We start from the raw sequence: 17,182 nt of genomic DNA on the forward strand, positions 1-17,182 counted from the left end.
TTTATTTTTAGAGAGGGGGAAGGGAGGGAGAAAAAGAGGGAGAGAAACATCAATGTGTGGTTGCCTGTCGCACACCCCCTGCTGGGGACCTGGCCCACAACCCAGGCACGTGCCCTGACTGGGAACTGAACCCCCAACTTTTGGTTCACAGGCTGGCACTCAATCCACTGAGCCACACCAGCCAGGGCTCCCACTTTTCTCTTTGAAGGGAGCCAGGAAATTTCATGACAACCTGTATGTCACTCAAAAAGCACAGGAATATAAGGGTCCTGAGTCAAAGTAATCGCGAACCCACAGATAAATCTTAAGTATACTCCTGCTATATTGACAGTCCTCAGCATATTTCTAATAAGTAGTGCAGGGAACGAGGGAGCTAAGGAAAAAACACAACAATTCATCATTATTAGACAAAGGCGCAGGCTGTTAAAAATGCATACAAATGAGCTGGTATAGAGGCAGAGGTTGCAAACTAGTAGCCCACGACCAAGTGCATCAAATACATCTAGCACCCAAATATATCTGTGTGCAAACACATTTAAACGGGCATCTAAAGTCTGTGATTACGAACACTTTTAGTCAGGGCACGGCTTGTCCAAAATGGAACATAAATTTTGTCCATTCTTACACCCACAATGATTTATTTATAGAAACGAATTACACTAGGGAATATCTAGTTTTATTCTCCATAGGAGAATCTCAAGTTCAAATGTATCCAAAGTTCAAAATTTGAACTTTCCCTTTCCAAACTTCAAGTGCCTTAAACATTTAAAATGTATGAACTCCATTAAGTAATAGTGATTAGAGTTAAAAAATAGGAATGAATCTGCAGGAAACCATGATAGTAACATAAACCAGAATGGCTGTATTTCTAGCCAATCCCCTCCCCACCTTAAGAAATAAATTTAAAATATTAGTGTGGATTATTTTCCAGAGTTACAAAAAGTTAGGAATCAGGACCTGACACAGGAACTTCTAAGAATGCTTTGTGGAAAGAAAAACCATGTATTTCAGCAATATTTAAAAAAGAACTTTTCAGAGATAATGAATGCAAGACAATTCACTCAAGGGAGTAGTAATTCTGATTTACAGGTGGCCCTTAATCATGTTAACTTAACAAATAACTCAGTTCACTACTGGCTGGAACCTGCAAAGCCAGAGTGAAGAACAGTATTCATGTCATCAACCCTTTTGGGAAAACAACAGGGCGAAACCTGGAGTGTTCAATCTTTGACTGCCCCAAGTCACGTGGAGATCGCAAAAAAATATGGCCAACCCACTTGAAGAGAAATAACGCTGATCGGATCCCCTCTCCCTTGTGTGGCTGGTCCCTCCCTCCCAGGCCACCCTCATTCTCTCCCCGGCTTTAGAAAAGTAAAGCTGGCAGGGACCAATGCCCTCATGTTGCTGGATTGGAGGAAAAGGACACAATGACTCTTGCAGCCATCGAAATGAGTAAGGGATTGTGAGAGCACTGAAAAGGGAGCTATCAAAAAAAGCTGGATGAGCTAATGCCTGCAGACAGCCAGACAGACAGACAGACAGACAGACACAGACACAGACACAGACACAGACACACACACACACACACACACACACACACCCACATCACCCCACCCCCCCATCCCTCACCTCCCACCCCCCACCCCCACCCCCTCCCACCCCACCCCCACCCCCCTCCCACCCCACCCCCCACCCCCTCCCACCCTCACCCCCCCACCCCCACCTTCCACCCCCACCCCCACCCCCACCCCCAGGCAAACACGTAGAGCTACACGGGCCAGATCCTTACGTGCTCTGAAAAGAACCTCTTTGAGAAAGAGGCTACAATCTTCCGGGCTTCTACCCCAGCTTTTTGCCGAACTTTATACTCCTCCAGCCAGTTGACGTAGTCAGTGGGGCTGTAGTGGTTCATAAGAGAAGGCCATCTACAAGGAAAAAAACACCCCCTCGGCTTAACAGAGACTCAAAGGCAGGCAGGCAGGCAGAGACGAATCAAAGGCAGCCTTAGAAAACAAGGAAAGAAGTATGGTTTGGTGGGCAGAGGGGCACTGCTGATGGACCTAGTTCAAGTCCCCACCAGGCACACACGCACTTGCTCACGGTGTGACCTTGGCACAGCAATGTAAACGCTGTGTCTCCACTCCCCACCTATGAAATGGGCACAGTTGTAGCAGTAATTACGATAGTGATGACAACAACAGTGAACATTTCTGGGGCGCCTCCTAAGAATTGGTAAACGCTCCCGACACATCATCTCGTTCAATAACCACAGTCAAAGGTAGGTCTCGCTATCATCAAAGTCGATGAATGAAGCTCAGAAACGAGAAGTCTACCCCAAGGTCATACGGCAAGGATGCCAGGGCCAGATTTTATCCCAGGTCCCAAACTGAAATCTGTGCTATCAGCCAACAGCCAGCGGATGCTGCGCCCGCTTTCCCTAAGGGCTGTTAGGATCACTGCATCCCCAGATCCATGTAAACATTTTAGCAGAGTCGGGCACAAAAGGAGCGCTCGGAATAGACTAGCTGTTACACTACCGTCGTCATCTGTTAGTGAGGGCCCAGCTGCTGGGCGCTTTCCGATGCGCAATTTGGGCACCGGAAAGTCCGCGCAGCGTGGACCCTAGGGGCCAGCGGCCTGAAGGCCTTTGTCTGTCGGTCCACGGGACGGGGTCCGGGGGTGGCATCAGGGGTGGGGTCGGCGCGCGCGTCCGGGGAGGCAGGCCGAGGCTCAGGCCAGCCAGGCCCGGGCCAGGGGTGCGCAAATCGGGGCATCAGCGGCCGGGGCAGCGGACTCACCTCACCCGGAACTGCTCTTTCCACACCTTCCCGCTACTCTGGCACAGCTCGCGCAGCCTCCGGCAGGTGCTGGAGACATGGGTGATGTCCGTGGCCGTCAGCGAGCCGCTGCACAGGATGTACTCCAGCAATTCGCCGGGCAGGCGGACGAGGCAGCTGAGGCCCGCCGTGTCGGTCACGGCCTCGTCCGCCAGCGCTTGCACCACCTCCATCGGGCTGTCCACTGCTGCCTCCGCCATCTTGTCCGAATACCTGCGGCCGCTGCGCGCGCGCGCTCTGGGGAAACCCCTTCTCGCCCCGCCCACCTGACTCATGGGGTGGGCACAAGGATCGCCCCGCCCACGCCCGCAGGCACACACACCCCTGTGCCCGGGCTACTGGGAGAGCGCCGCTCCGCGGAGGAAAAGGGAAAGAACTGCGTTTTGGAAAAGAACTGCGCGGTGGGCCTCGGAGTCCTGAACCGACAAGAATAGCATCTCTCTTTCCCATGCGTGCTTAGCGCTTCCTGTGCATGAACTCACTGAACCTTCCCAATAACCCTATGAACTCATTCTCCCCCAGGTTATAGATGGGGAAACTGAGGATTCAGGGAGATAAACAGACTTGTCCAGAGTCCCTTGTCGTACCTAGATTTTAATCCAGACCTGCTTGACTTTTCCTTGACTCTGCTGTAAACCAAAACAAACCGAATATTCTTGCGTGGGTTCTGTGCCAAGCACTTCACTTATGGTCTTCAAGGATCCCTCATTTGAACCCTCTATGGTAGGTACCTTATTTACATCCACTGTACAGCTGAGGAAAACAAAGCTCATAAGGGTGGGTGTCACTGGTTCAAAGTCACGGAGACAAAAAGTGGTAAAACCTGGATTTGAATCTTTAAAGTGTGTGTGTGGGGGGGGTATTCCTTTTGCTGCCTACAACTTTTTAAAAAAACTCCAGTTAGTTTGGTTAGTTTAGTGCCAGGCCCAACATGGTGTGCCCTGGGGATAAAGAGGTGAGTAAGCCGGTGTCCTTGCCTCTCAGGAGCTCATAGAACATGCTGTTTATCAGTACACGGAGGGCTCAGTAAATTCCTCCCCTCCCTGGAAGTGGAAAATCAGAATGCCCTGAGACAGTTGAACTAGTAAAGTTACTCTCAGTGGATGGTGTTAGCCATCCATGGCTCTCTATTGCCCTTAGAAGTAAATCTGAAACCCCAAACATTGTTGCAAAGGGACAGACCCCTGTCAACCACCCCACACTTGTCCGAAGCCATTCTCTCGGTCAGCAACCACATACCCGCCAGACTGGTCTCTTCCCTCCTGCCTGTATCCTATTCCCACTCCTGGCAGGACGTTTATGCCAGCACCCTCTTCCTCCCAGCCTCCCTTCCCTCATCCCAGCCCCAGAATCAGGCAGAGTTCCTCCCCCACATTTTGCAGCCTTGTAATTATTCACTGAATTTATAATGGTTTAACCTGTGTCTTTCCCACTAGATCAGAAGCAACTTCAGAATCAGGACCAGCCAGGTGCCCAGTTACTTGGCATGGGCCCTGCCCACAGCAGATTCTCAATACTTGTCTATCATAATTGTCTAACCAGTTGTTCAGCTGGAATAAGTTACTCAGCTTTTCTGAGGCCCAATTTCTCACTTGTCAAATGGGGTTAATAATAATGCTGGCCTCCTGGGACCGTTGACAGGATTCCATGAGTGCCTTTATGTGAAACACAGTACACTGCCTGGCATAAAGTGCTTGATAAAAGTGTGTTGCGGGGGAACGGGAAGAAGTTGCTCAATGGGCACAGGTTTTATCCTGGAGAATGGCAGTGTGTTGGAACTAGACAGAGGTAGCAGTTGCACAACATTGCGGATGTGCTAAATGCCACTGAATCGTTCACTTTAAAAGGTTGAGTTTTATATTACGTGAATTTCACCTCCATCAGTTTGTTTAAAGATGTGTTGCTGCTTGCATTCGCTGGCCGGGGCTGCCATAAGCAAGTGCCACAGACTGAGGAGCTGAACAGAAAGTATTGTTTCATTGTGCTGGAGGCCAGAAGACTGAGATCAAGGGGTCACCCACCGGGGCTCGGGTTTTTTTCTGGGGCCTCACTCCTTGCCTTGTAGATGGCTGTCTTCCTGCTGTCTTCACATGGTATTTGTGTGTGTCTCTGTCCAAACTCCTGTTTTTATAAGGACACCAGACCTTTTGGATTAGGACCCACCCCCATGATCTCATTTGACTTTAATTGTCTTTTTAAAGACCCTGTCTCCAAATATAGTCACATAGGGTTAGGGCTTCGACATAGGAAATGGGGGCGAGTGCCGTGGCAGGAGCCGCGACTACAGTCCTTACAACAGAAAGGTTTGGAGGAGGCCCTGGAGGCTGGCAGATCCGGGACTGAGTCTGGGTGGACCTTCGTTGTTGTTTACCAGGTTGCTTCTTCTCCACACACTGACTCACCTTGACCCTTGTGGCCCCACCCTCTCCCTAGGGCTGCTCCTTCTCAGTCTCCTTTGTAGTCTCACCTAGCCTGTATGCGGTGGGGTGTCGGGGGCAGAGCGACAGGACCCCTCTTTCGCTTTCTCACCCCTGTCTACAGTTTGAATGACAATCCAAAGCCAGTTCAAATGTCCACGTCTCTTCAGTTCAGCCTGCCCCTCTGAGACCTGGACCTGCTTGGCCAACTGGTCACCTGGCACTCCCCTTGGGCCCCTGAGGTCGAACTTATCCGGGACGGAACTCACGCCCCCACCACCCCACTTACCTTGTCCCTCCCAGTGGTTTCTGCCTTAGGACCAGAGCTTGTCGCCATCCTTGGCCCCTCACCATCCAAATGCCCCCTACAGGTTAACATCTTGGCGCCTTGGCTTTCTCACCTATGAAAATGAGGATAACAATAGATCTTCCTATTACATGAAACAGCATCTATATTACCATTAACACATTGTTCTCAACCACCGTATACACTGTACTGACCTCTATCAGGTCCTGCAGGGCCTGGAGAGAGGGCTGGGGTTTTGTCTTTACGTGTGCTGGGAAGCATTACCCACGTCCTAATGCCCGACAGAGGTTAAGTTATCTGTGCATCAGTATTTGGAACAGAGAAGCAATTTTCTTTTCTAAAAGATTACTCCTAATGTTTCTCAGGTCTGCCTCCTTCTCTGTCTCCTCAGCCCCGGTCCCGGTCCACGTCTGCCCTGTGGCTCCTCACTGTTCCTCTGGCTTCTGCCCTGGCCCCGAGAATGTGGAAATCAGCTCCCATGACCCTCAGATCTTGACAGTTTCTATCCTGTCACGTGGGAGGCAGACCCCCCGGCTGCACAGATGATTAATTAGCTGTTCTTCCAAATGACCACTGCTTTCTTATCAATGATGTCCTCCTGGCCCTCCTTCTGTTTTTCTGCCTTTTGATCAAAGATGATTAAAATGTTGTCAGGAAAAAAATTAAAATTTCCTGCCAATCCCGAAACTCCGTGCCACAACTCTATGGAAGGGGAACAGTTTTATTATTGAACAAGCATTAAACCACACTGTGATGCACATCACAGGTAACCTGCTAACAAGATGACAAAGACAGAGAGAATTCTCATCCTTTTTCTATATTCAGCCACTCACTGCGTTAGATACATGCTGTCAAGACTAATGGTAACTTGCCCTCAGGGAAGAGGGCCTGACCACACCTTTGTTATATATTCTTTTCTAGTTCATCCTAAACTTACCTGGTCATTGGGGTACCCATTGTGCTACCTAATGCTTTTGTCTCAGGGGATAATACAACTTGTCAATTTTATGACAAGCAGGTGGCTGCAGTTGGAACCAGGGTGCTCAGGCTGACCTCCCGCTCTAGGGAGGTAGAGACACTACCTGCCCCGACATTTCATTTCAAGGGGACGGTTCCCAGACCTTTAAGAAAAACATTCCTGGGTCGTCATACTGGCAAGAGGCTTATTTTTTTCTTTTTCTTTTCTTTCTTTTTTTTTTTTAAGATTCGCAAACTATAGTATATTCATGCAACGGACTATTCCTCAGCCATGAGAAGGAATGAAGTCGTGACTCAGGCCGCTACGTGGATGAACCTTGAAAACATGATGCTGAGTGAAATAAGACAGACGTGAAAGGACAGAGATTGCATGAGGCCATGCATGCGGACTATCTAGATTGGGAAAATGCAAAGAAACAGAACATAATTACAGGTTATCAGAGGCTGGGGGAAGGAGAGAATGGAGGGTTATTGCCTAATAGGGACAGAGTTCCTGGTTAGGAGGATGAAAAGGTTCTGGAAAGAGATTATGGAGATGGTTGCACAACCCTGTCAACGTCCTCAATGCTGCTCAGCTGCATTCTTTGAAATGGCTAAGTGGTACATTTTCTATCATGTCGGTTTTACCATCATTTCAAATAATAGCGCACACAAAACAGATTTACACACCTATCAGACACAGGACAGACAGACACACACACACACACAGACACACACACACCATTTCTCCAGGAAATGCTCTAACAAAGAAAGAAAGGATGGTTTTCTTTTCCCTCTGGCCACAGGGGACATTCTGTCTCAACATTTATCCCGCAGGGCCCTCTTGCTGAACAGGCAACCGCACTCAGCAGAGAGCTGTTCCCCACTATGCTCAAACCCACTGAAATCATCCCACACAAGCCCGAACCCTGGAGGAGTCCCCTCTTGGCCGCCTGCGACCCGACTCCCCAGTGTCTCTGGGCGCCCTCCTCCCACGGCCGGAGGCTGAGGGACGTTCCTTGGTGGACTATCGGTGCATCTCCGCTTATCTTTGGCTGGAGGACATGAACATTCCTCTCCCATGAGATCTCCACAGCCTGGCCGGAGAGACCGCTTTGCTCCCTCCAACATCTCCAACGGCTTGCCTTCTTTTTCAAATAAATACCGTATATACTCCTTTCTCTCCCAGCCCATCAGCCCAGGTTCTCCCTCCCACCTGAGGAGCTTGTGGAGACACCTCTGTTCTGCTGGATGGCTGGCTTCCCAGCTCCTTCAGGTTCCAGTTCAAGCCCTTGTCTGCAGAAAAATGCCTGCCTGCTGACCACAGGCTCCTGCCCCTGCCCGCTCGGGACCCCCTTCCTTTTGTCCAGTGAGCATGCCCGACCTGCTGTCTTTCACATATTGGAGATCACTGCGTTCACCCACCAGCACAGGCAGGTCTAGGTTCTGTGGGTCCTATTTGGAGGCCCTGTTTCAGAAAAGAAATTCCCAGGGATGAGTTCCTAAGTCAACAGGAGGGCTTTTATGTAGGAGGAGAACAGAAGGCACCTTGGGTAGGGTCTTGCCAACCAAGGGGCCTGAAGCTGAGCTGTATTAACTCCACAGTAAATGGGTCTCTTTCTGTGAAATGGTAACCTCCAGCCCTGGCCAGTGTGGCTCAGTCGGTTGGGTGTCCACCCCCAAAGCAAAAGATTGCTGGATCGATTTCTATTCAGGGCACATGCCTGGGTTGGGGGTTCAGTAAGAGAGGCAACTGATCAATGTTTCTCTCTCTCCCCCCCCCCCTTCCCGTCTCTCTTAAAATAAATAAATAAAACCTTTTCTAAAACATCTTAAAATTGCAGCCTCCATGAAAGCAGGGCCCTGTCCAGTCTCGCTCAGATATGTGTGGTATTTATTGGCCGTCCTGGCTGTGCGAGAGCATCTACCCGTGGACACATTCTTCAGACCAGCTAAGCCCCTACCAGCCCTGTACGGGCGTGACGTCTCCACACCGTCCTCAAGGCTCCTGAGGGTCACCCCGCTGACGAGGCCTTCCCCGACCACCCGCTCACCCCGTCACTCTGCCCTGCTGTGTTTTTGTCACTATCTAACAACTAGCAGAAGGTTGCCCTCCTTCCAGTAGAATGGGAAAGAGTCCTGGTCGACCTCCAGGGCCCACAAAACGGCCTGGCAATAGTAGGTTCTCATTATATCTCTACGGACTGTGTGAATTAATCCCCTAAGTGCCTTTCCACTGAGCTGAATGTGCTCTGTATGTGTGGCGGACAAGAATCTTTGAGGGTTAAGATGGGCCCCCAAGCTTGTTCACATTCTCATCCCTAAAACCTGTGACTCTACCAGGGTGGGCAAAAGTAGGTTTACAGTTGTGAGTACCTGAAGCAGAATTTATTGTTGCATTATTCTTTATTAATGATTGTATTATTATTTGTATGACAACGGCAAACCTACTTTTGCCCACTCCTGGATTAATATGATGTGGATTTTTTTTTCTCCCTCACGCCACCCAGCAATTCTCTGAATTCTCCTGCAATTCAGCTCCGCTCTGACACCAGCTACCTGACGCTATGACCGGGAGACAGACTCCACAGGTTAAGGTTCAGTCCTACAAGGCTACCCACCCCCCGCCCCGCCCCCCGCCACCAGAACCCAATTGCGGGTCCAAGTTGCTGCCTGTGCTTCTGATGGACCAGCTACAGATTGGAGGTTCCCACGCTACCCTCCTTGTGTTTGATTAATTTGCTAGAGCAGCTCATAGAACTCAGGGAAACATTTTACTTACTAGATTACAAGTTTATGATAAGAGGGCATATCTCAGGAAGAGCCAGATGGAAGAGATGAGCAGGGCGAGGTCGGGGGGAAGGGCGAGAAGCTTTCAAGGCTTCTCCAGGGGCGCCGCTCTCCCAGCCCCTCCTGGGCTCACCAACCCGAAAGCTCTCCAACCTGCCTCTTCTGGGTTTTTAAGGAGGACTCATCAGGAAGGCACAATGGACTAAATCAAAGATGGCTGGTGAGTCAGTCTCCAGCTCCTCTGCCTTCCCAGCGGTCAGGGGGTGGGACTGAAACTTTCAACCCTCTAATCACCTGGTTGGTTGCCCGGGCAACTAGCCCCCATTCTCAGGGGCTTTCCCTTAGTCACGCATTAACATAAACTCAGGTGTGTTTGAGCGGGGGTTTGTTAAGAATAACAAGACTCCTTTATTGCTCTTATCACTGAGAGAATTCCAAGGGTTCTAGGAGCTCTCTACCAGCATGGAGATGAAGACCAAATAGATCCTTCTTATTATAAGTCACAATATTGCAGTGATCTTATATGGCAAAAGCAATGGCAGTTGTAATTAAGCTAGAAATTTTGAGATGGGAGATTATCCTGAACAATGTAATCACCGGAGTCCTTATAAACAGGGTGACCGGTCAGGGTCAGAGAGAGGGGACGTGACAACGGAAACAGAAGTTGAGATGACGCTGGGCCAGAAGCCAGGATATGCGAGTAGCTTCTAGAAGCCGGAAAACACAGAAATGGATCCTTCCCTAGAACATAGCCATGAGAACCTAACACAGACTTTAGATTTTTATTGCTGCTTGAACTAACTACCCCAACTTCCGGCTTAAGACAACACACACTTACTGTCTAACTGCTGTGGATGTCAGAAGTCTCAAATGGGGCTTACGTGATTAAAATAAACATGTCGGCAGAGCTGCGCTCCTTCTGGCGAAAACCTGTCCTTGCTTTTTCTCCGGCGTGGGGAGGCTGCCCGCATTCCTTGGCCCAGAGCAGCACGACTCCGGCCCGTGCAGCAGTCACGCCACGAGCCAGGGAGGTGTTGTGATTGTTGCTCAGCATCACTGTGGCAATAGGTAACAGCCCCACAGAGGCCGACGACACAGGCACAAACACACGCAACTACTGCAAAGCAAAGACTGCCAGGGGGCCCGGTGACTGGTACGGACAGAAAGTACAGTGGGAGGACAGAGCCCTGAAAAGACAGCATTTGAATCAAACCCTCAGCCATGGGCGTGGGCTCAGCTGAGGTGGGGGAGGCGGGTGGGCTTTCCAGGGAAAGCAAGTGGGAGAAGCAAAGGCCAGGCAGACGGAGCATCAAAGCTGTGTTTAGAACTAGTAAGGCAAATCTGCAGAAGCGGAGGCTTGTGGGAAGCGGGGAAGGGAGCAGAGGCAGACAAGGCTGCTTGTGGCCAGAGCAGGCACTGAACCTTGGCTGGTCCCTGGTGGCACCGAATGCCTTGGAGCAAAGGCATGACTGGGTGAAAGAGATGTTTCTGCAAGGGCAATGTGAGAACACTGTGTGCTTTTCAAGGAAGATGATGTGTGGCTTCTTGGAGGAAAAGGAAGCAGGCGTCTCTCTCCTCACAGACTTTTCCAGCAGCTCGTCTGCTAATAACTGCATTTCCATTAGTGACTCTTTTTGAAGCCTTCACAACAAAACCGATTCAATTGCTCCGTGCGTAAGGTTTAATTAATGCCGCAGATACTACGCCCTCAGTTGAAAGCACCTCTCAAGGCTTTCTTGCATTTAGTTCCTTTGCCCAGTCACACCCCTGTGAGACCAGGAACAGGAGCAGAGTGGAGAGCAGAAGTCACCGCCCTTACAGACCTCAAAGTCCTTAGACCCCAATAAGTTAGGGTGGAACTGAATCAGCCTTTGGATATCAACTTCCAACCTCAACTCTGAGTTCTAGCTGAGAAAACGGAGACACAGAGATGTCAGGGAACCAACCACCCCGATCCCCTTAACCCCGTCCCCCCGAAAAAAATCACTTCACTAATTACTGTGGCTTTAATCGTCTGCTATTTGATTCACAATCTTATTTTCCCCCAGAGGCCTTTGCTAAAGTGATTTTCTTTTGGTGATGTGCATTGAGCTCTAGCTGTATTGATCCACCAGATGGTAAATACTTTCTCTGCTTTTGCTCTTTTGGTGACTTTGCCAAGGGTACAACAAAAACAATAAGTATATTTTTACTAATTAACCTACTGAGAAGCCCAATACATTCTTTTTTTTGTTTTATTTTTAATTTATGGATTTGAGAGAGAGAAACAAGGATTTGTTGTTTCACTTATTTATGCAGCTATTGGTTGATTCTTGTATGTGCCCTGACCAGGGGTCAAACCCACAAACCCTGGCCTATCCGACGACACTCTAACCAACTGAGTTACCCGGCCAGGGCCACCAAAGTCCTGACTCAAAAATCCTTTGTTTCCCCCCAACTCCACTTGTTTCCCACTCCCTTCTGTTTGGATTTACGGTTGGGAAGGTTCTGTTTTGGTGTAAACTTGGATTTTTCTCCTGGTTGCCAGGCAACAGAACTCCCCGAGTTGGGACACATATAAATGTTACATTGTCCCCAGCCACCTCCAAAATAGGGGCTGTCAAAGCTCTAGTGTGTGCATGAATTACACAGGGAGATGGTTAGAAGTGTACGCAGGTGTCAGACCTGATTCCCTCGGATGCTAACGGGCAGGTGTGGGGAGAGGTCGGGAATTGGCGTTTACAACAAGTGGCTCCCGCCATGGCCGGTGGGCTGAGGAGGCCTGAGAAACACGGTGCCTCAGTATCACATGGCAAATGACATCAAGACGGGGCTGTCTGAGCTTCAGGAAGAGGAGAGGGCTGAGAGGGTTGGAAGGAACTGGAGTGTGGATCTTAGTTTGTTTACTCATGTATATGGAACCAAGGGTCCTTAAGACTTTGATTAAATGTAGCCTTCAGTCTTGGCTCTAGAAATTCTCCCCTTCTCTCTCTCTCTCCCTCTCCCCCTCCCTTAGAGACCTAGCCTTTCCCCTGGAAGAGCAGCCACCCCTGAGGCAGCAGAAGACCAGAGCCCAGCCTTGCCGAAGGATCACAAGGTCCGACTGAAGATAACATCTCGACCTAAGCATTGTTTCAGCTCCTGGGCCCTGACTGGAACAAGCCCCCGGCTACTTTCTGATGAAACCAGACAGAGGGGCGCCAGAGCAGGCCTCAGAGCTGTCCTCCAGACCCGAAGGAATGACTGCCCTCGCCTCCGGCCAGCCAGCTCCCAGCACGACCTGTCCCCCCACCTGCGGTGTCCTGAGATTTTGCCCTGTAGAACCTGTGGCCTACATACCACGGGGAGTTGGGGCTTTTGAGCATCAGCTCCCCATTCTCCTAGATGGTGCCACTCATGATAAAATAGCCAACGTTTCTCCACTGCGATGATCAGTGTTTAGGGTTTGGCTCTGCCAGCCCCAGTGGATGAGCTCTGTCTGCTGGGCAACATAGGGCTATTGCGTTCCATCCCATCCCATCCCACCCCATCCCATTCACGTTGTGTTGCACATAGTAACCCATTTAATCCCATCTCAATGCAGTGAACTTGGAACAATCACAGCTCATTTCACAGACAAGGAATGACGCCACAGAGAGGCAGGGTAATTAGCTGAAGTCACGCAACCAGGAAGCGGAACAGCCGGGTTCGCACTGGGGCAGCCTGGGTCTGGCGGTGGCCCCAGGAGGCGGTGAAGAACGCAGGTTCTAGAGCCACATAGTCAGGGTTCCAGCTCCGCCGCTGACCGTCACTGCCTATGCCGACCTTGCTCAAGCCAGCCGATCCCCTTCTGCCTCCGTTTCCCACGTTTGAAACCGGGAAGAGCGGTGGTCACACGGCCAGGTGTTCTGGGGGAGAGCAGTACTTAACAACTGCCAGCCGTTTCCATGAGCTAACTTCTGCAAGGCAGCGTGGAGCCAGGCCCTGGCTCCCACGCGCCCTCTGACTTGCATCTCACCCTGAGGGCCACCTTCGGAATCCCCCTGAGGGCATCAGAAGTTTTGGTTGAGGCAATATTGCAGTTCTTGTTTTCCCTCTAACTAGTTGGTCTGCTTCCCCACCCCCAGCTCCCTGTCCTTCTTTCCCCCGCCCAAGCCCACCCCCTGGTCAGACGCCTGCTCCCTCTGTCCCAGGGCCGGCTTCCTGCGGGCCCTGGCCTGGCAGAGTGGGCCAGGGGGCGAGAAACTCCAAGCAAACCAAACAAAAGACAGCAGCCGGCCAAGTTGAGTCCACTTTTTAATATTTTAACCATAATGCAAACAGGCATAAGTAGACTTCTGTTGAATTCCATCAGCTTAGAAGATGAGAACTCTACAGAGGAAGAGCATGCGGCGGACACAGCCTGGACAACCTGGCGAGGGGCGTGGGGCGGGCGTCAGTCCTTAGAGGGGGTGCTGGAGCACAGGGACACTCGGCAGAGAGCAGCAGCATCGAGAGCTCAGAGGTAGGGGGAAGTCTGTGTTTCTGACAGCGTGCGTGTGGTTGGCTGAGACATCGCTCTGCCCACCGGCCCAGCGCCCCGACCCTGGAGTGGAAACCCGGGGGCGCAGCCTCGCGAGCACTCAAACGTGCACACGTCCTCTCCCCGCCTTCCAGAAAACCACTGCTGAGCCCAGAGTGGGTCTCACAGTCACAACAACAACACAGCAACAAGGGCAACAGGGCGGCGGCGGGAGGCAGGGCGCGGAGGGCGTTAGGCCTTCATCGGAACGGACGCCCAGGGCAGAGCCCGTTATGGAAACGGAACGGTTGTCCTTCTGTCTCGGGAGGGAGTTTGTGAGGCCATGCCTTTTTATCCCCCCGCCCCCAAACTCCTTCACGTCTCAGGGTGGTGGTGGATAACAGAAGCAAAACCACCAGGCTGAGGAATGCTTGGCTTGCCCCCAGGGACACTGGGTAATGTCCAAGGACATATTTGGTTGTCATGCTTGGGGCCAGCGACTGGCAGCTCAACATCCTCTAATGCCCAGGAAGGCCCTGCCACAAAGAATTCTGCAGGCCCGGGTGCCCCCCTCACTGAGGGTGAGGGACCCTAGAGTCTCGTGGAGCCCAGGAGCCAAGTCTGGGCACTTGGACATCCTGGAGTCTTTTTCTAGAAGACTGTGGTAAACAGCATCTTAAGGTGGATTTGTTTCTGCCTGTCCAGGCCACCTTGTGAAGAGGGGACACTGTCCTGGACCAGACAGACATGTCCTACTCACTCAGAACTGCTCAGATATTCTAGGACAAAGCAAACTCATAAACATGCTAAGGCATTTTTGTCCCTGCCCACCTGCCTTGAGGGTGGCTTTGACAAGAGAAGAGACCCCAAAGAGAATTCCTTTCCTAGGTCCTCACATCCGAGACACGTCAGAGTCTGGGGAGAGGCGGCTTTTCCTCCTGGGCCCCTTTGCCACCAGGCAGGGGTCGGAGTGGCCAGGCAGGCGTCAGCCCCCGAAAGGCCAAATTCAGGTTCACAGGAGCTGTCTGAGCTGAGTCTTTGGGAGGCAGGCCCCTCCCTTAGACAGTCAGACCTCTGTTTTCTCCATCCGGCTCCTGGGCTTTCATTCTTGAGTCAAACTGGGCATGTGGACGCAGGCGACATTACAAGGGTTGGGAGAAGGCCGGAAGGATGGAGGGACAGGTCACATAGGAAGCTCAGGCCAGCATTTCTTCCTTCTCGTCACCTGCAGGCTTCAGATTAACTTGCAGATTCCTACAGAAGGCTTTGTGGGCGTAAGGTGGGCACAGTGACATGTTAGAGATAGAGGCAGTGGAGACAGAAATACAGAAATAAACATGGCCAGCTAAAAACACAGTCTTCAGTTCGCAGTTTTCCTAATGGTATGACCTGAACGGCCGTACTGGCGGCCGGTGCTGTCGGGGTGAAGGAGCCCAGACTCCTGGCTTGCCCGTCTGGCAGGGGCCACGAGCTCCAGAAAACCTCGCTCGGTTTGGAGTGGGGGCAAACCTGACCTCCTCTTGGAGCCCCAAACAGGCGGCTGCTGGGAGCATGTCTGGCAAGAAAAATCCTGCGTGCTAAGGCCAAGGTCTACGGACTGGGGGTCACTTTTCTTTCTGTGCAGCCAGGCCCAGCTGACCCTTGGAAGGACTGACCCTGTAGACTCAGGCAGAAGCCGGTTATCGTGCCGGCATCACAAACGCATCGTTCTCTTGAGCCTGTTTTTTTTTATCTCCCAAGCCCCCTTTCTCAACCAAGAGTCAAGAATCTTGACTTTCTTGTTTGTTTTCATCTTCCGCAACAGATAGGTCTCCAGGTCCTGTTGATACAACCCCTGGAATCTCTTTTATCGCTGTATCTGTTTCTTCCTTCATTCCAGCCTTTGTTACTGCAATCACCTGCCATAGGTCAGCAGGCCAGCTCTCTGTGCTCAATGCTGTTGCCAGAACATTCTTTCCTAAGCACAACTCCAATCATCTTATTTTTCCCCTTTTGAAAACATTCTGAAGGGCTCCTTAAAGTCGAAATATCTTGACATGCCACTCGCTCCCCCCCGCCCCCACCCCGCTGTCCCTGTCCATCTTCCCAGCGTCTCGCTCACCATCCTGACCCTCCTGAGCCTTCCAGAGCTGGGTACTTCTGACACCACCCCAACTTTATCCTACATGCCCCCCAATCCTGGTCTTTCCTCTCACTCATCCTACTTCCAAGCAAACCTGTCTCCCCAAACCTTCTGGTGGAATCCCAACCATCCCTGAAACCCCAGACATTTTTTGTTGATTCTAAGAATTGTCTCTCTGTACACCAGATTCAAACTGTCTCTAAGCAGGGCACTGTGTTTTGCTCTGTACATTGCACCATGCCTCCAGCATACTGGAGAAGCAAGACATGTTACAGATTAAGTGGGAAAAAAAAAATCAAATTTGATCCCTTTCAACAGGCCAGGTACTCTAACCGGAAGTCTTAGGGGTAGCATCTCATTGAATGCGCTTTGTTACGCAGGTGTATATGCAGACTCAGGAAGGTTCATACTTCACCAGGCCCCAGCTGTCTTCAGAAACAGGGGCTCATGGGGACAAACAAGTAAATACGGCCAGCTAAAAGCAAATGGGCAAACTCTGTCTTACCGTGTGGACTCAGGACAGCTTTCAAAATTCCATTCTCGTCCCCAAAAGAAAACCGCCTGGCTTGTCTCCCTGCATAGAAACCAAAGGGAAACCTTTCTCCCTTCAGGGAGTTTAACTGCTGCTTCTCTCCTGACAGAAGGTGTGGGAATTGGATTCTCAGTCATGGTGACAGGAGCATGTGGCTGTTCAAGGGAAGACCCATTCCTCCTGGCCAAGCTCACTTTCGTTAAATGGGACTGGAACTGCTGAAGGCCACCAAAGGGGGAGGGGAATAGGAGGTTTGGAACCTGAGTAACCCCGAAAGTCAACCCTATTTTTGCTCACCTATCCTTAAATCAAATTTTGCACTTATAACCTACAGACCGCCACGAGAGGGCAGCATTTACACACCCTGGATTAGAACTAACCCTACAACCAGGACTCCACTCTCCGTTGCTTCTTGGAAGGCTCATTACAGCCAGGCTTTTGGTGTCAGGGATTCTGACAAACGAGAGAAACAGACGAGTCTAGTCTCCCGTCTTTGAGCCAGGAGCTATGAAGCAGCTGTGTTGTGGCTGAATGCTGTTTACTTAAAAAAAAAATTCCTTCTTGGGAGGAGAGATGAATCCTGGTTAAGTAATCATTTCTTTGGCCTCCCTGATAAAACGACGTGATGTTCCCATCTGTCTGCCTACTTCTAGGACAGGGATATTTGAAGAAGGTGCCGGGCACAGAGTGTTCACAAGTATTTGTTCGGCGATGGAAAAGCATGCATGCGGGAGAGGTTGACTCGGAGAGGGAAGCACTGG

At 50.9% G+C, this 17,182-nt stretch overlaps 1 protein-coding gene across 3 annotated transcripts in view; it reads right to left on the reverse strand.

The window, feature by feature from the left end:
- FBXO21 (F-box protein 21) overlaps nt 1-3,070 on the reverse strand; it is a 36,958-nt gene extending 33,888 nt beyond the window's left edge. For all 3 annotated transcript variants that reach the window (XM_054594235.1, XM_054594234.1, XM_054594236.1), the window contains exons 1-2: nt 2,799-3,070; nt 1,790-1,925 (exon numbers count right to left, since the gene is read on the reverse strand). In XM_054594235.1, the coding sequence (XP_054450210.1) occupies nt 1,790-1,925; nt 2,799-3,037 (375 nt within the window). In that variant the 5' untranslated portion in view covers nt 3,038-3,070. The remainder of the gene's footprint in view (nt 1-1,789; nt 1,926-2,798) is intronic.
- Between the last annotated feature and the right edge of the window lie 14,112 nt (nt 3,071-17,182).

The sequence above is a fragment of the Pteronotus mesoamericanus genome, unplaced genomic scaffold, assembly GCF_021234165.1.
Source record: "Pteronotus mesoamericanus isolate MK-2021 breed Mesoamerican mustached bat unplaced genomic scaffold, CSHL_Meso_final scaffold_507, whole genome shotgun sequence".
Classification (NCBI taxonomy): domain Eukaryota; kingdom Metazoa; phylum Chordata; class Mammalia; order Chiroptera; family Mormoopidae; genus Pteronotus; species Pteronotus mesoamericanus.